Source organism: Populus nigra, chromosome 1 (genome assembly GCF_951802175.1).
Source record: "Populus nigra chromosome 1, ddPopNigr1.1, whole genome shotgun sequence".
In the NCBI taxonomy this organism is placed as follows: domain Eukaryota; kingdom Viridiplantae; phylum Streptophyta; class Magnoliopsida; order Malpighiales; family Salicaceae; genus Populus; species Populus nigra.
Window position 1 is genome coordinate 30,897,888 of NC_084852.1, and position 19,876 is coordinate 30,917,763.

Below are 19,876 nucleotides of genomic sequence, written 5' to 3' on the forward strand. Positions count from 1 at the left end.
GCTCCAGTTGCCTGACTCTGCTTGACCATTGGCTTCGGGGTATCCCTTATTACCTTCTTCATACCCTGAGCAGCCCGTACCAATTCTCGAACAGACTGGAATTGCATGGCTATCAATATCATTTTCAGCTCCTAGCTCCATCACGGAACCTCTCCACCCTGTGGCGCTATGTGGGAAGGTAAGTGGAGGCAAAAACTGCTAAGTCCTGGAATCTTCTCTTATACCTCAGAACTGACAAATCTCCCTGCCTTAAATCCAAAAACTCTTGTTCTTTCTCCCTCCTATGCTCCTAAGAATAAAAGCTCTCCTCAAACTATTCACGAAAGTCCCTCCATCTCAATACCTCCCCTGATCTCTTCTATCTGATGGTCTACCATCAAGGGAGGGAATTTTCAACCAATAGCTAAGTCACACAATCCACTCGTAGCTCCTCTAGCACCTGCATCTGATTTATAACTCTTTCCACTTTCCTCAGCCAATGCCCAACATCCTCTTCACCAAGGTAAGTTATACAACCCATCTCTCGCATACCCTTCACCCACTGCCATTCCTGCTGCTATAGCTCTCATTATATGATCCATAAATGCAGGATCTGAAAAGGGGTTTGACATAGCTACCGGTGTCACTAGTGAGGTGATTAGTACTTAAAAGTGCATTTTTATCAATTTTTTATATCATCATTTTGCACTTGAAGTATCAATAACTCCTTAACTAAAGCATGTTTTATAATAACATATCTAATTATATAAGATACCTTTAATTTATGGTAAATGTTCATCTTAAATGCAGGCCTATCACATAAATGAAAGAATTGATTGATGAGTTGAAGTACTGAAATTGAAAGGACAAAGAGATGGTCAAACTTAGAAAAGAGATGCTGGTGCAGTCCAAACTGGAACACTGTTCGGTAATTGGGTCATATATGGAGCTGTAGATCTTGGATTTAGGTTCATTTTATATGGATGGAAAGATAAGACATAGGCCTACAACTTTCATGTGGAGCCCAAGATTTCAAAAGGCCTTTTTCAAGTCCAAATTGTAGCAACAACGAAGAAGTCCGAATCTGTCATGTAGCCCAGACACTGTTCAGTGTTCAGCCCATATCTCGAGTTCTAGAAGTTCAAATGATCTCAACTTTTACCTTGGAAAGATGAGACAATTTCCTAGAACTTTCATGATTTAAGTTTGTTCAAATTATGACGTCATTAATGACGTGTTTGGCAGACAAGAAGATAAGAATTGTCACCAAGTCAAGATGTGGCCACCCACTCATCAATTAGTCAACAAATTAATAGTTCTGAATTTTGGCCTATAAAAGGAGGCATTTGCCATGTATTTAGGCATCTTGGTGTTGAGATCAAGATCATGCTCTTGCTTTCTCTCTTTGTATTGCTTATGCTTTGCTTTCATTAATATCAAGTTTATGCCTTTCATTTCCTTTCCTTTACTTAGTTAACTTTTATCTTACTTATGTTCTTATCTTGTTTATTTATGTTTCTTTCTTTCATTATGTCTAGCTAAATTAATTAAGTCAAGGTGAAAAGGGTACACTAATGGTGTAAGAATAAGTATAATATAAACTTAACATGGACCTTAATGTTGGATACTAACATGCTTTATATTTATTATCTTGTTCACTATTAATACTTTGCTTGTTAAATGGTTAATCTAGATTTATGTTGTATAACACTTGGTACAAAAAATACTTGGCACTTTCATAGCCCATACTGTATGGTATAACCGACACCTGAGCTATGAAAGGAACTTGATTTGTTGTTAACATAAGTTATAATCAATCATCAAATCATGAATAGAGACCCTAAATTAGAGAGAGAGAGAGAGAGTGTGTGTGTGTGGTGCTGTCGGATCTACATCTACTCCGTCCATCGTTGGATTGTTCTCATTTCTGACTATGTTGTTCCTTCCAACCTTCTCTCAACATTGACCGGACGGATTTCTTATTCAATCAACGAGGTAAGAGATATTGATCTCGCAATATTTCTACTATTCTGCATTTTCAGTTCTGGAACTATGGAGAAGTGGTGAAGTTGCAGCATAGTGAATGGATTTCTTTATGATTTCTCTTATGGCTGTCATAGACATGAAGGCCTTTGCCATATGTGAAGATTAAATCATAGTTCTTTGGAAAAGTTTCATTTTTCTTGCTAGTTTCAGAGTGGTTTGTCGTAGCTTGATCTCCTTTGTTCACCGTTGGATCGTTACCATTTTTGAGTATGTTGTTCTTCGGAACCTACTCTACATCTTGACCGAACGGATTATTGTTACAATCAGTGTGCTCGGAGATATTGGCCTCGTAATTTTGTAATTCTGTTCTTCCTTCATGAACTAATCTGCATCTTGTTGTTTATAAGTTAGGTTGCTGTTATTTCTGAGCTTAGGTTGCTTCTTGGCCTCAGTTTATCTTATTAGAATTTTGCTCTCTCTAGTATTTGTATGCTACCATAATGTCTCTATGTTCTTCTGTGGAAAATGTTCCAATGGTCAGCTCTAACATTGAACAACACAATCAAGTTAAGTCTGGACATACATTAAGATTAGAACTGCAAGATATGTTGAATAGCCATGGGATGAGGATTTCTCAGTTTCAAGCTGATTCTGATGCTAGTATAGAGAAACACTCTACTGTCCAAGCTTCTAATGTTGTTCTAGAAATGAACCATGTGTTGGGTTCTAAAGTTGATAAGGTGAAGGTAGGGTCTCATCAACAAGAACAACTAAAACTTAGACCCAAATTGAATTTTTTAAATGCTTTGAAGGGTTCTGATGTTGATGACAATGAGGGTAGTAAGACCCTTGGCATTAGTTCAGTCCGTAATCTGCACTTTGCTCCCCCTACTATGACTGATGGTCGTGTGACAGTAGCTCCTCCACTTGATGTGTTTGAAGATGACTGCGAATTTTAGAAATCCACCCTAGTTGGTCATTTTGTGGGGCAGAAATTACCGTATCCCGTGGTTAATTCTATTGCCAAAAGAATATGGAGCTCCTACGGTCTATCAGAAGTTTTGTCTTCGGATAATGGTTTCTTCATCTTCACCTTTGATTCTGTTGATCATGCCACTAATGTGCTGGAAAGAGCCCCATGGCACATGGCAAACAGGCCTTTGGTGCTTAAACGTTGGCAACCGAACATGCAATTTTTGAAAGATGATTTGGCAAGAGTTCCGGTATGGGTTAGGCTGTATAATGTCCCTCTCGAGTAATTGGACTATTAAGGGGTTGAGCTGTGTAGCGAGTGCTATTGGAGTCCCCCTTCATGCGGATCATACGACATTGTTGCGTAAAAGGCTTAGTTACGCAAGAGTTTGCGTTGAGATAGATGCTTCGAAGACGTTGGTTAAGGAATATGATCTTCGCTGTCCAAATGGGTTATTTCATAACAATTTCAGCTGAATACGAATGGATACTGTCGAAGTGCAGTAATTGCAATGTCTTTGGACACACCACAACGCTATGTGCTACTAATAACATTGATAATCTTAAAGTGGTGGCAGAGGGTAAGAGGAATCTAGGAGCTATGAACTCTAAATTTGTGGATAACAAGCAGAATCAGTTTCAGTGGCAGGTAACTAGTAAACGAAACAAGGGTTCTGTGAGTGGGGAGAATGCTCCCTTGGCATCTAAAGTGGGTAATTGTAATGAGAATGGTTGTTCAACATCTGGTATACATATGTCTGATTGTAATATGAATGATAATGCGACATCAGATGTGCGCAATATTGCTTGTCATGAAGATGAAAATCCTTCCTCTCCTCTTGTCTTGAGGAGTTTACGAGAAGACATGAAACAGGAGCAAGGGGCTGCAAGTACTGCTTTAGATCAAGATATGGACGCAATGGGAGGTGATACAGATGGGGAACAAACCGATAAGGAGTTAACGTCAACGATCCTGACAACCCCTCAAACCCTGAATTCCACCGAAAGGGAAACTGTTAATCAGTTAGCTATTAAGGCTAGAGACTCTCTAGAGAAAAAGAAAAAGGGTTCAAAAGCTTCTTCAAAGAAGAATCAGAAATCTGGCTCCTCTCCAGGAGGCACGTCAAGGTAATCTTTGTGTTGCTGTTTGTACTCCTCTCTATTTTCCTATGATTATTGGATGTTGGAATATTAGAGGTTTGAATGATCCTATAAAGCATTCAGAATTGCGTCGACTCATCCATAAAGAGAGGATAGCTTTTTTTGGTTTGGTTGAAACTCGAGTTAAAGACAAGAATAAAGATAATGTTTCTAAACTTCTTCTGCGTTCTTGGTCCTTCTTGTATAATTATGATTTCTCTTGTCGTGGTCGTATTTGGGTTTGTTGGAATGCTGATACGGTGAAGGTGGATGTTGTTGGAATGTCAGACCAGGCTTTTCATATTTCTGTCACTATCTTAGCTACCAATATCAGTTTCAATACTTCAATTATTTATGGAGACAATAATGTTTCCTTACGTGAGGCATTATGGTCTGATATAGTGAGTCGTAGTGATGGATGGGAGTCAACCCCGTGGATTCTTATGGGTGACTTTAATGCTATCCGCAACCAGTCGGACAGGTTAGGAGGGTCTACTACGTGGGCTGGTACTATGGACAGATTGGATACATGTATTCGAGAAGCGAAAGTAGATGATCTTCGGTATTCAGGTATGCATTATACTTGGTCGAACCACTGTCCTGAGAATCTGATCATGCGGAAACTAGATAGAGTGCTTGTCAATGAGAAGTGGAATCTGAACTTTCCATTATCGAAAGCGAGATTTTTGCCTTCGGGTATGTCAGACCATTCTCCTATGGTGGTAAAGGTTATTGGCAATGATCAGAACATAAAGAAACCGTTCAGATTCTTCGATATGTGGATGGATCATGACGAGTTCATGCCCTTGGTGAAGAAGGTATGGGATCAGAATTCGGGGGGTTGTCCAATGTATCAGCTGTGTTGCAAACTAAGAAGGCTAAAGCAGGAATTGAAACTTTTCAATATGGCTCACTTCTCTAACATTTCAGATAGAGTTAAAGATGCAAAAAACAAAATGGATAAGGCTCAACAGGCTCTGCATACAGCGCATGAGAATCCAATTTTATGCATTCGAGAAAGGGATGTTGTTCGTCAATACGCTTCTACCGTCAGGGCTGAAGAGAGTTTTTTCAAACAGAAGGCAAGGATACAATGGCTTAGCTTGGGGGATCAGAATACTAGCTACTTTCACAAATCAGTAAATGGAAGACATAATAGAAATAAGCTTCTATCACTTACAAGGGAGGATGGAGAGGTTGTCGAAGGACACGAGGCAGTCAAATCAGAAGTAATTGCATACTTCCATCGTGTGCTAGGAGTGGATCAGATGCCTAGGGTTCTGAACGAGGAAGTGATGGAATCGGCAATTAACTTGAAACTGTCTTCAACGCAACAGCATCTACTCGCACAAGATGTAACAAGGGAGGAGATTAAGCATGCTATGTTTAGTTTGAAGAACAACAAAGCCCCTAGTCCGGATGGCTTTAACGCAGGTTTCTTCAAAAGAATGTGGCACATAGTTGGGGAAGATGTAATCAACGCTGTTAGATCCTTCTTTCAGACTCGTAGAATGCTTAAAGAAATGAATGCTACATCCATTTCTCTTATTCCTAAAGTTGCTAATCCTACAAGGTTGACAGATTTTCGTCCTATATCTTGCTGCAATACAGTGTACAAATGCATCGCTAAGATTCTAGCTAGGAGAATCAAAGTTGTTTTGCCATCCTTAATTGGTCCATATCAGACTGCTTTTATCTCAGGACGGAGAATCAGTGATAACATTCTTTTGTCTCAGGAACTAATGAAAGGCTATCATAAATCTACGGGACCTGCTCGTTGTGCTATGAAAGTTGATCTGATGAAGGCTTATGACTCGGTGCGGTGGGATTTCGTTGACGCCATGTTAATAAAAATGGGATTCCCTAGAACAGTAATTGATTGGATCATGGTTTGTGTTACATCATGTCAATTCTCTATCAACGTCAATGGTGAGCTTGCAGGTTACTTTCAAGGAGGAAGAGGGCTGAGACAAGGGGATCCATTGTCCCCATATTTGTTTGTCCTATGTATGGAAATCCTTTCGGGGCTATTCTGCAAGATGAGTGCCAACCAAGAATTCAAGTTCCACTGGAGATGCAAGAAGGACAAAATTTCTCATCTTTGTTTTGCTGACGACTTGATGATTTTTAGCAACGGGGATGTAAACTCAATTCGTATGATCAGAACTGTGCTCACAAAGTTTCAAGACCTGTCAGGTCTGTATCCAAATCCAAACAAAAGTGACATCTTCTTGAGCGGTGTGTTAAATGCTGAGAGGGAACAAATTATTCATATTCTTGGGTTTAGAGAGGGGGAGCTCCCTATGAAATATTTGGGAGTACCTCTTCTCTCGTCCAGACTAAAGGGTGTTTATTGTAAGGGCCTCATGGATCGAATCACCTCTAAAGTTCGACATTGGACTTGTAGAACACTCTCGTATGCAGGACGGGTACAACTGATTAATTCAGTCTTATTTTCCATACAGGTCTATTGGGCATCTCTCTTTCTCTTACCTGGGCAAGTAATTAAAAATGTGGAGCAAATTATGAAATCCTTTCTTTAGTCAGGTTCAGATATGAGAACTACTGGGGCTAAAGTGGCTTGGGATCAGGTATGTCTTCCAAAAAAGGAGGGGGGGCTAGGAATAAAAAGGATAACAGAATGGAACAAGATTGCTTTGTTGAAACACATTTGGAACCTGTGCAATGACTCAGATGGCTCAATATGGTCTACTTGGATCAGATCCAATCTGTTGCGAGGTAGGAATTTCTGGACAATCAAGACGCCACAGAATTGCTCTTGGGCTTGGGGAAAGATTCTAAAGCTCAGATCCTTAGCATGGCCGAAGATGAAGTACATCATAAGAGATGGAATGACAACCTCTTTATGGTTTGACAATTGGCATCCTCACAGCCCACTCGCGGATTCTTACGGGGAAAGATTCATCATCTATGATTCAGGTATGGCCAAGAACGCGAAGGTGAATGTGCTAATTCATAACTCAGAATGGAAAACTCCTACCACCCAAGCTATGGTTGAATGGCATGACATTGTGTGGTTCAAGAATGCTGTTCCAAGACATTCATTTCTTCTATGGATGGCTGTCCAACAGAAACTCACAACTCAAGATAAACTTCATCGGTTTGGTATACATGGTCCCAATAGATGCTCCCTCTGTCTCCGCAACAATGAGGATCACAACCACTTGTTCTTTGAATGCTCCTATACTAAAGCGATCTGGTGGGATGTTTGTGACAGATGCGACATTCCAAGAATGACAAAAGGCTGGGATGAATGGATTCAATGGGCCACTGTCTCTTGGCATGGCAAGAGTTTCGTCAATTTTTCTCGTAAACTGAGTTTTGCAGCTACAGTGTATCATGTATGGCAAGAACGGAATGCAAGGATCTTTGCTGGAATGTCTAGAACTTCGAATTCGGTCTTTAATCAAATCGAATGTATCATTCGTGAGAAGCTTGATTTGATGAGGAATGTCGTACCAACAAATGAAAACAAAAGGATCCAACGAGCTTGAAGGGTGAATACCATAGATTCTTAATTTGTTAGTTAGCTGGTTGTATTGGTTTCCCTAACGAATCTAGTGAGGTTTCAGTTTTATGGTCGGTGGCTAGCCTGTAGCCATCTGTTGTTTTATGTTTCTGTTATCATTGTAAATCTGGGGTATGCCCCTTATAATGTTTGTATCTTCTTCTTTTAATACATACGTCAACTTACCAAAAAAAAAGTTATAATCATGAATGTCTGACAACATTTACAAGTATTAGCATTATTCGAATAAGATAACTAATGTAATCATGTTAACAATTTATAATCTGATTGGAACCTCCTTTGTGTGTGGTTTCCAATTGAATAATAAGAGTTCATACTATACTTGTTTGAAGTACCATTAGTGGATCCTCTAACCTTGACATTTGTTGTTATCATTGTTTAATCCTTACGTTAATCTTTCATCTCAAAGTTCTCATCAATTTCTTCTTCTTCATCATCTTTATTATTATCATTATTAATAGTATTATTGGTATTATTATTATTATTATTACTACTACTATTATTAGTATTACTACTACTACTACCATTATTATTGTTGTTGTTGTTGTTGTTGTTACTATTGTTGTAGTATTATTGTTGCTTATAATTTATACAAGTAACCTCCCTGTGGTTCGACCCCGGTCTTGCCGGGTTATTTATTACTTCGACACTCCTGCACTTGGGAAAAGACATCAATCTTTTGGTCGTGTCATGAGGATACATGATCTCCCTCATGTCTGTCTGATACCTCAAGCATTGATACCTCCGCTTGACGGGACACCGACTCATCTAGAAGTCTCGCTGACTCGTCCCCTTCAGAGTGTACTGATGTTATAGGTACATGAGAGGACGTGTCTACCAAGGGATCCCAGTCTGGATCACTTTCATAATGAAGACTTTGATCACTTCCCTGAACTAGGGATGGATCAGTCCTGACTCCTTGCCCTGTTTTAACCATCCTGACACATGTTTCAAAACCATATCAATATTCCTATCCCTAGAATAGCAACCTGATCTTTGATACCAAATGTCACAGCCCGACATAACCTGCCAAATATTGTCCATTTTGGGCCTTACCGCCCTCACGGATTTGTTCTTGGTGACCACATATGGCCCCAAAACACGTTTGACAAGTCAGCAACCAACACTACTAATAAAGCCAACTACTAAATCATCACTCGTCGATGTGGGATATTACAATCCACCCCTCTTAAGGAGCCCGATGACCCCGTCGGCGCAACCGGACAACCAGTGAGGTCGGCTCTGATACCAAAATGTAACATCTCCATATCCGGGATAAAGCAACAATCTCATGTTAATTGATAAATAGAGTAATTAAAATTTTATATATATATACATGTATAAGGTGTTCATATTAAAATTTATCAAAATTTTCAGTAAAATCTCAGTAGAGTGTCCCCTAACTCAATTCAACCCAATCATCTTGGGTCTCAATCCCACAAAACATCATCATTCATGTTAACCACAATATTTATGATATACATTGAACAACAATTATCATTATGGATGGATAAAAGATATAAACATGCATACATGGAACATGGTTATACAAACTACAAAACTAAATTCATCTATTCAAGTTTAAACATCAATTATACAAATTATGTTGTATAAAAGTTGTAATATTACAAAATACAAGGGTAAGCTCCCTATAACCTAGATTACAAAACATGAACATAAGCTAGGATCTACTCTTGTCGTGCATGCAATAGTCCTGAAACAAAATACATATTATTGAAACATGAATATCACAATAATATAGCAACACAAATATCAAACAATTTAAAAAGGTAAACATGCATTCATATTTTATTCACTTCTCCCTTCAGGTTTTCATTGGAAACTCTTTCCCCTTCAACAACTAAAAACCGTTTCCTCTTCCATTATCAACCTCTATTCAAGATTTCATGTAAATCCCGGGAAAATCAAGGCTGGATTAAATTAAAGAAAATAAACTAAACTAAAAAGAAGTGGGGGGTAAAACGAATACATTTAAAGAAAATGGGGCCTAAATGCAAATAAAAATAATTATAGAGCATAAACTCCTCTTCTCACCAAGAGTAAAATCTGCAGCCATCGTAAAGATAGAAAAGAGGAAGTTTTTGTATCCATTTTTACAAATAAAGAGAGAAACACCAAAATTTCAAGAACCCATCCAAGATTAAGGTTTATAGGTAGAATAAACACTGGTTGGCAATGGATTAACTAGAAAATTTGAACAAGAAGAGAAGAGGAGAGGGTCGGTTATCATTAGAAAGAAAAAGAGAGAGTTGAAGATCGAAACCTTGATTCGTACCGGGTAAGGTGTTCTGAACATGGCCTTATGAGTCATTTCAAAGTCGATTATGAATTGATGCTTGGATGTTGAATTATAGATTAGAGTTCTTAGACTTGAATTGAGGAAAAAGTATAAGTTGCTAAATTAATAACTTCATGTGTTGGGTGTAAATGGAAAGGTTGACGAATCTGGACAGTTTCATCTCTTGAGTTTCAGACGAATTTTGGGTAAGAGGATGAAGGAATTAGGATCAGGTTCCTTCATAGAAATTGTAGTTTTGGATGTTGAATAACCAAGAAAATTGGTCTTGCTCAATTTGGAGTTATAGAACTCCAGCTATGGATCACCAACCGAGACTGGGTCATGACAAACCCTGTAGGGTAGTAGGTCTGATTCGTTGATGAGCAATTTTTACTATCTTGAAGGCAGAACTAGGTTCTCCTTCCTTCAGAGAACTTGTAGACTATATCTTAGCTTTCCAAAGAGACCAATCTCGCTTGAAATAGAGTTTTATAGCTCTTGATATAGTTAAAAATCTGAGGAGAGGTCGAACAATAACAGTTCAATGTCTAGTTAGTAACAGTTTAATGACTAGACAGTAATGGTTGGACAGTAACAGTCCAAATGTTTGTTGACGAGCAATTTTGACTGTCTTAAAAGCAGAATTAAGTTCTCCTTCCTTTAGAGAACTTGTAGCCTCATGTCTTAGCTTTCTAAAGAGACCAATCTCGCTTGAAACAGAAGAGTTCTATAACTCTAGATATAGTTAAAAATCTAAGAAGAGATCAGACAGTAACGGTTCAAAAACAAGACAATAACAATTGGACAGTAACAATCCAAATGTTTGTTGATGAACAATTTTGATTGTCTTAGAGGTAAAACTGGGTTCTCCTTCCTTTAAAGAACTTGTAGTCTCATGTCTTAGCTTTCCAAAGAGACCAATCTTGCTTGAAATGAAGTTCTATAACTCTAAATATAGTTAAAATTTTGAGAAGATGTCAGACAGTAACGGTTCAAAAACAAGACAGTAGCAATTGGACAATAACAGTCAAAATGTTTGTTGATGAACAATTTTGACTGTCTTATATGCAGAATTGGGTTCTCCTTCCTTCAGAGAACTTGTAGCCTCATGTCTTAGCTTTCCAAAGAGACTAATCTCGCTTGAAACGGAGCTATATAACTCTAGATATAGTTAAAAATCTAAGGAGAGGTCAAATAGTAATGGTTCAAAAACACGAGAATAACAGTTGGATAGTAACAGTCCAAATGTTTGTTGATTTTCAATTTTGACTATTTTAGAGGCAAAATTATGTTCTCCTTCCTTCAGAGAACTTGTAGCCTCATGTCTTAGCTTTCCAAAGAGATTGATCTTGCTTAAAACAGAGTTCTATAACTCTAGATATAGTTAAAAATCTGAGGAGAGGTCAGACAATAACAGTTCAATGTCTAGACAGTGACAGTTTGGGATTTAAACAGAAACAATTCAAATATAAAGAAAGAAATGATAACTATGGTTGGACAAAGAACAACACTATTAATAGGTGAAATGAGAAAAACATAAAATATTAAGAAATGACTGAAAGAAAGACTTGTTGGCTATTGATATGGTTACTATAAAACATATCCTTGAGTGAGGAAAATTTATGAGATAAACTTGTGATTTACAGGAAGGACCACAGGCGTGGTGCAACAACAGCAGCAGGGGAGCACGAGTAGAGCTTCTATTGCAGGTAGGTGAATCGCACCTATACCTTCTAGTTAAATTCCATGATTTAATATATTACCGATGTGAAATGTGAATTACTAAATGTATGTGTATTCAAGGTGAAATGTTGTTATGTGAAATGAAATTATCGTTGACAAAGGAAATATGAGAAGTGTGATTTAAGGTGTGAACTAGCATACATTTAGTGTATGTTAGGATCTCGGGTAAGGGGATCGCCATATTTGGACTAGCATACATTTAGTGTGTGTTAGAATCCCGGATAAGGGCATCAAGCATGTATTGACTAGCATACATTTAGTGTATGTTAGGATCTCGGGTAAGGGGATCACTATGTAGTGGCTAGCATACATTTAGTGTATGTTAGGATCCTGGTAAGGGGATCACTTTGCATCAACTCCTACGGGGTGATGATGATGATACCAGTGAAATTGGTATCGGTAATGTGTTAAACAAAAATAATCATGTTTGGTCTTATAAAGCCTGGAATGGAGGTTGATAGTGGAAGAGGGAACAGTTATTAATAGTTAAACAAGGAAGAGATTCGAATGAAAACCAGAAGGGAGAAGTGAACAAAATATGAATGTATGTTACCCTTTTAAAAATGTTAGATATTCGTGTTGTTATATTTATTGTGATATTCACGTTTCAATAATATGTATTTTGTTTCAGAATCATCACATGCACGACAGGAGTAGATCCTAGCTTATGTTCCCTTCTTCTAATCTAGGTTTTAGGGAGTATACCCTTGTATTTTGTAAACATGAAAATGTTTGTATAACTTAATTTGTATAATTAATGTTTAAACTTAATTGAATGAACTTAACTCTGTAGTTCATATCACAAACCCACTTGGTGTGATAGAAGATGTCCTAGTCAAGATTGATAGTTTGATCATTCTATGCGACTTTTATATTCTTGATATGGAACATGATTCTTGTGATTCATCAAACAACACTTCTATATTGTTTGGGAGACCATTCTTGAAAACTGTCAATACAAAAATTAATTGTGGTAAGGATACTTTGTCTATGAAGGTAGGAGATGAAAAAATTAAATTTAATTTTCATGATGCAATGACATATCCTTATAGCAATGTTTATTCTATCACATGTTATGACCAAGTTGATAAGTGTGTGCAACAAGTTTGTGATTTTGATAGTGAGGATGGATTAAGCGTAGCTTTAAGCTATGGCTATGATTTTACCAAGATAAAAGAGATGGAGAGGCATATATGTGTTCCTAAAAACGTGCATGAATCAGCATTGGCTTTGCAAGCTTTGCAAACTGTCCCCCATGATGCAGGAGTCATTCACCTCATCATGGACAGTGAATGGGTGGTGCCTATCCTTTGGTGCCTAAAAAAATTAGAATTACATTGGAAGAAATACAAAAGGATGTTTATGAAAATACAAGGATTTACAAAGAAAAGACTAAGAGTCTCCATGACCGAATGATTACAAGAAAAGAGTTTAATGTTGGAGACAAAGTCCTTCTTTATAATTCGCATTTGAAACATTTTTCTGGAAAGTTGCGCTCTCATTGGATTGGATCTTTTATTGTTTCTAATATTTTTCCTTATGGTGTAGTTGAAATTGCAAGTTTAGAAACCAACAAAGTACTCAAGGTCAACGGGCATCGCTTGAAACCTTTCTATGAAGGTAGGACGACAGAACTCACCACTTCTGTGGGGTTAGCTGAACCAATCTATGAAGAATGAGCATGCCACATGTTGAGCCAATGACATAAAACAAAAGAGCTTACTGGGAGGCAACCTAGTAAAAAGAAAAAAAATTCAAATTTGCTTTCTTTTTCCTTATCTTTTATTTTTCGCATTTTACTTTATTTTTGTCATTCTCTTATATTTCTTTTTTTTTTATTTCAACATTAATAAAAATGTTGTGTTTTAAGTGTGGGGGTATTGGGAGAATGTTGGTTTTCTTATTTTGATTTTCTTTGTTGTTCTAAAAAAACAAATTTCTATGTTTGATCTTTTGAACTCCTATTGATGTATAAGAATATGAGTATTACATATGAGAATTAATTGAGATAGATGAAGATACAAATCAAATGAAGGAGTGTGCATGCAAGTTTTAAGGTTTAATTGGTTTAGGGATTAACTTTGAGAATATGCCATATTGACTTTATAGTGTTATACCAATGCAAGCTTTTGAGCCTTCAACATTTTATTCTTTGATTGTGCATTCTTTCAATGATATGTATCTCTAGAACTTTCTTCATATCTTGTTGAGATTACATTCGCATTACATATATACATGAAGATGATAAAGGCATTAGAAATTTTAACCACTTGAGCCAAAAAGTCAACCTAAACCATATTATTCGATAGTTTCACCCATATTTAACTAGTGTTTTGCCTATGTTTTATATATAAAATACCTTGATATTTTTTGTTTTATGTTTTAAAGGCACTTCTGGATGAAAGATGCAAAAGAAAATAAATTGGAGGTAATTGGCAAATTTGACCGTCAGTTAATGTTTATTAGTTGTTCAACAAACATACAAGGCTAAACTCTTTTTCTTGGTTGCAAGGAGACGGAAACCTTCAGATTTCAAGAACTGTGAGATTTATTTTACCTTTTCTTTTTAGTTTATATGATGAATATGTTTGTTCTCCTATACTAATTTTTCCTATGATTGTTTATTTTAATTGCTAGAGTGGACTCTAAGTTATTATTGTAAACAATTTATTGCTAAGTTTGATATGAAACCGGAGTTGTGGTATATGAACTTGTGAAGCAACTGAATTTAATAATTGTGGCGGATCTACGTTATTAATCTCAGGGAGAACATTCAATTAAATCAAACATAGACTCGGACAATTATGTTTTCTTGATTAATCAATTTATCTAGTTTTTAAGGCTGCCATTGAATTAAATTACTAGTGCGGACACTGTGGTTGTTTGATGGTTAGGGTTAGTTATACGGCGGATCCGTTAACTAACCAATATTAAGAAGAGATAAATATTCAGAATATAAATTGATGTCTCGTTTCCATGATCAGTTCTGATTTCTGTAGGTGGATGTTTACTTGCAACCAAGGTTTGTTCTCTTGATAATTTTTTGATTTTATTTAATTTTGCTTGATAGTTTTCTATTTTCTTTTGCTTTAGCCTAGATAACTTCCAAACCCCCCAAATTGCATATCATCTAGCATAAAAATCTGACTTGAACCTTCCTCGTGGGATCCACCATTTGCTTGCTTTGTACTATCTTGTGTGTTGTGTTTGAAACTAGGATAATTAATTTGTGTGACCGCGACATCGCAACAATTCACCTATGCTCTATGCCTACTCAACCAATCCATGCCCAAAATCAAATCAAAATCATGCAATTCTAGAGGCAGAAGGTCTACCCTTAATTCCACTCCCCCAATGTATAACGTCACCCCTCTATATATGTTGTCAATATCTATATTCTCTCTAAAAGGTGTTGTAAAACCTAGTAAAAAAATAGTATTAGGCTGACCTATGCTAGGTAAGAATTAAAGGAAACCAATCGGCCTGTTTTAGGTGAAAATTGGAGGGGGGGAAACCGACTTATCCTAGGTGGGAATTGTGAGGGAAGTAACCAGCCCTAAAATAACCCAAAAGTGGGATAAGAACAACCACGACCAACACTCAAACACCCCTATCTCATTTAAATAGTGAAGCTTCACTATTCATATAAATAGAGAAGCACCCTGGGAAGTCCAATTATGATTAAAGAAATACCATTAGCAAGTCCAAACTTTTTAGTATATCATGTAATATATGTGCAATTGAAAATGTGTTTGTGAGATGCATCATGATGTAAAGCTTTTGGCTTATTAAGTGTTATTAAGTGTGTGTTTGATATTATGGTAGCCTTTTGTTGTTGTGGTTTGAAAAAATATATTTTAAAAAAGCTATAAATTATAAAGAGAATTTTCAGTTAGACTTATGCAAGACTATTATGTTTTAATTAATCAAAGACTTTTAAAATTATGGTCGGGACAATACTATCCAGTTGACTGAGGGATCAATATTTTATTTTTTTTGGTTGAAACAAGCTTTTTCTTAACCAAGTAAAGCAGCATAAAAAAATCATGCTACAAACAAATCCTAAATAGGTTAAACACCTATAACCTAAAGGGAAAAAAGAAAAGAAAATAAGACTTACTCGTTGATATGATCTTGAAATAATCAAATTATTAAAAAAGTTAAGTGAGCTATACATAAGTAATGGTTCATCTGTTACTCTTTCTATGATTCATGGTAATTATTATTGTTTTAACATTAAATTAGTTTTTGTACATGTAAATTAAATTTAATTAATTAAAATGAACGCATTCATGATAATTTAATAACCTTGAAATGATAAAGAATTATCATAGTATATGATTTTTTTTTCAAAACAGAAGAAGTTGTAGTGAAAAATAAACTTACAATCCCCTGATAAGAAATGATGAACAACTTTCTTCACAAATATGGGATTGTGAAACATTCTTTTATGAATCCATAAAAGGACATCTATTTCATGCTTCGTTTTGTGGCTGGACATGAAATTTGGCTTCCACTTTCTTTTTGACCGTCAAACATGACACGGTGGGCATGCATGTGCTTTTTAACTGCCGCGAGCCAGACCGACGTCGTTCTGTCTCAAAAGCAATTAAATAAATAAATGCATACATCTAATCTAACCTCCAGAAGTCGAATATTTCAATTTGAATCTCTCTCTCTCTCTGTTTCGCACGGCACCGTTTCTTGGCAATACTAGGGTTTCTCTGCAACTTCAAAATCGAATCCTTAATCCTCTTCCTGCAACGTCAAAACCCTATCTAGTAGAGCTGTTCAGTCAATTAATCAATCTAGGCGACTATAATTTTAGGGTATTTGTAGTTAGGGTTAGGCAGAATTAAAAAAACGAGGTTCGGTTTTTTTTGCAGGTTTTTGTTTGATAGGTCAAAACTATGTCAATGGATTATGATTATCCACTTCAAGAAAGGCAATATGGAGATAACGTAATTTCCTTTAATGGCCGTGACGAAGACAATCGACAACAGCAGCGGCAAGAAGAAGGTTATTATGAAGAAGAAGAAGAACAGCAACAACAGGAGGGAGAAATAGGTAGTGGAGGGATTGAGAGAAATCAGTCAATGAATCATCACTATCATCACCACAATCGTGACTCTTCATCTGCAGGGTTAGTTTGTACTCTTTCTGTGTATGCTGTGGGGATTTTTGGCTTTTCTTCTTGTTTTAGAGGGTTAACTTAAATCAAAAGCCAATCAGCATTTTTCGCCGCAATAATTGTGATTGGGGAAATAATTTGTGGGTTTCTTTTTTTGTTGGTAGAAAACTCTTTGTTGGTGGTGTCTCCTGGGAAACTACTGAAGGTAACATTTCAAATTTTTATACTTTTTTTTATTATTATCTTAATAATTTATTGTATTAGAATTATTTATGTCTTGTAGGATTGAATTGGGCATTTGAATTCATACAATCCATTGCAATTTGAATAGCTAATTTGTGTTATTTTGTTGCATTTCTCTTAGTTTATTAGTGGGATAATCGTGACGACATTGAGGTTTAATCATGATTTATAGTGCTGACTTGTCAATCCATACTGCGATATTTCACTCTGGAAAGAGTCTAGATATTCAATTTGTGACTGTTCTTGATTGTTTATGATGAGAGAACTTTGTGGATTGCATTGTAGTTTTTTAATTTACTTGTGTAGTTGCAATATATTTAAGTCTATGGAATGGTTTTGGCAATGGGTTCTGTTATTTGAGGTATTGGCAGGTCATACCTTGATCAAAATCCATTAGCAGTTGGGATCATGCTGAGCTCTTTCTTACTCTTAGTATTACTGATCTCTCATGAACGCAATGTAGGGAAATCGGTTACCTGCCTTCTTAATTGCTGCAAGCTAGTTTTCTGACACTTGGTCATGAAATTTGAGAATATGTGCCATTCACCCAGTGAGGATTGCTGCTTAGTTCTACAGCATCATGGACAGCTACAAGGGTAGTTGTCAGCTTGCATGCATACTACCAAAGGACTCGTGTTGCTCATTTTTCTAAACTTATCAGTACTTAAGTAAAATTGAATAGATGACAAAGATAGATGAGAACTGATCCAGTTTCTGGTTTTGTGAATTTTCATGAGCGAAACTGAGACCAATGAGCTTAAAATCAACCAGCCATGTTGTCTTCTTTGTTTCACCATTTTGTTGTTTGCAATTTTTCTGATTTGTTATCCTTGGCCAGTAAATTGTCCTTCAGCACTGTCCGATTTTTTTTTTCCCAGTCCATTTTATTGTTCTATTAAGCCTGATTTGTTGTCTGTTGTCATAAAATTCTCCTTAGGTAGCTTTGGATCTCTTTCATGCTAATGTCTATCACATCCCTTTGGTTTCAGAAACATTCACTAATTACTTTAGTAAGTATGGAGAAGTCATGGACTCTGTAATAATGACGGATAGACATTCTGGAAGGCCACGAGGGTTTGGCTTTGTAACATTTGCTGACCCTGTAGTAGCTGATAGGATTTTGGAGGAAGACCATGTTATAGATGGAAGAGCGGTAACATTCACTCACTCATTTCCTGACAACATAAGATTTCCAAGTTTCTGATAATTTTTATCCATCGCTCCTATAAAAGTGGAAATCTTTGTCACTTGGGAGCTTACTTTGTTGCATTCTTATGCCAGGTGGAGGTGAAGAGGACAGTTCCAAGGGAAGATATGGAGGTTAAAGGAGTAACAAGAACAAAAAAAATTTTTGTTGGTGGAATACCACCATCTTTGACTGAAGGTAACGTAGCTCAATTTTCATATTGAATTTCTCTTTTCTAAATGAGCTAAATTGATATGCTCTCTGGGCTCTATTGTCATATTACAGATGAATTAAAGGAATACTTCTCTGTTTATGGTAGCATTGTTGACCACCAGATTATGCTAGATCATAAGACTGGAAGGTCTAGGGGATTTGGGTTTGTCACATTTGACAGTGAAGATGCTGTTGAACGAATCTTTTCAGAGGGCAGAACACATGAGCTTGGTGGTAAACAGGTAGGTTATAGTTCTGCTGAAAAATGACATCCCTGTCATCTACTGGATGATTATGATATGGCATTGTGAGATGTTAATAACTTGAGCCCTTGAATATAAATTTTAGGTGGAAATAAAGAAGGCTGAACCAAAGAGAACTGGTGGTGATCATGGCAATGCAACAAAGTCTTATGCTGGATTCAGAAATGGTGCTGGCGGTTTTGGTGCTGGCGGTTTTGGTGCTGGCAATAGTTCAGCAGGTCGTTATGGTCGAAAAATGGGCAGAGAATATGGTGGGTACAGTGGCTATGATGGTTATAGTGGTTATGGCAGTTATGGGGGAGGCTATCCTTCTGGAAGCACTGCTGGTTTTTATGGTGGTTATGGAGCATATGGTTATGGATTTGGATTTGGTGGGCCAATGATGTATGGAGGTGGTGTATATGGAGGAAGTGGTTATGGTGCTCCAAGTGCTTACAACAATGCAGCTGAGTATGGTGGTGGTAAAGGATATGGGAGAACTGGTGATGGTGATAGTTTTGGCAGTGGTAAAAGATATGGTAATGGTGATGCCGTTAGTGGTGTCTATGGCAGTACTAAGGGGTATGGAGGCAGTGCAAATGGTGGTGCTGCTGTTACTGGAAGGTTTCATCCCTACCGGAAATAGAAAGATTTTCCAACAAGACAATGGTATGTTTCATGGCAATTTGATATGAGAGATGTCATCTACATTCTCAGTAAGAGTAGGCTGTTCTCAGAAAACTGATGGATATTCTGTTGTTGCAATCTCCTTTTTGCTATTTATACAAGGAGGCTGAAATGGTTATAGAATGTTTCTTGTAATTGTGAAAACACAAATTCTAATTTATGGTATTGGTCAGGTTGGATTTTGCAGTAATTGGTTGTAGGTAATCAGGTCCTTGAAGGAGTTAACACACATGTATTAACTTAGTTGAAACTCTTGTAGTATGTGACAATTTTACCGTTAGATAGAAGTTTGTTTTCAACTTATGTTTAGGAACCATTTGTTTAAGTTATTTTCAATATTTGGTCGTGTGATGAAAAATAAGTTCGTAAATATATTATAATGTTTAACTATATCATGAAAAATAAGTAGAAAAATAACTTATTAAAATAAATTTTTTTTCAAGTTTGTTAAAATAATAAGGATTAAATTTGACAGATAAAAAATTAGAGTATAAATTTTTTAAAA

At 36.6% G+C, this 19,876-nt stretch overlaps 1 protein-coding gene across 1 annotated transcript; it reads left to right on the forward strand.

The window, feature by feature from the left end:
* The first annotated feature begins 16,303 nt into the window (after positions 1-16,303).
* Positions 16,304-19,674, forward strand: LOC133678755 (heterogeneous nuclear ribonucleoprotein 1-like). The gene is made up of 6 exons (XM_062101247.1): positions 16,304-16,812; positions 16,965-17,005; positions 18,033-18,196; positions 18,325-18,427; positions 18,515-18,684; positions 18,791-19,674. Exons 1-6 carry the CDS (start codon positions 16,580-16,582, stop codon positions 19,328-19,330), a joined length of 1,251 nt encoding a protein of 416 aa, XP_061957231.1. The 5' UTR covers positions 16,304-16,579; the 3' UTR covers positions 19,331-19,674.
* Positions 19,675-19,876: the final 202 nt, after the last annotated feature.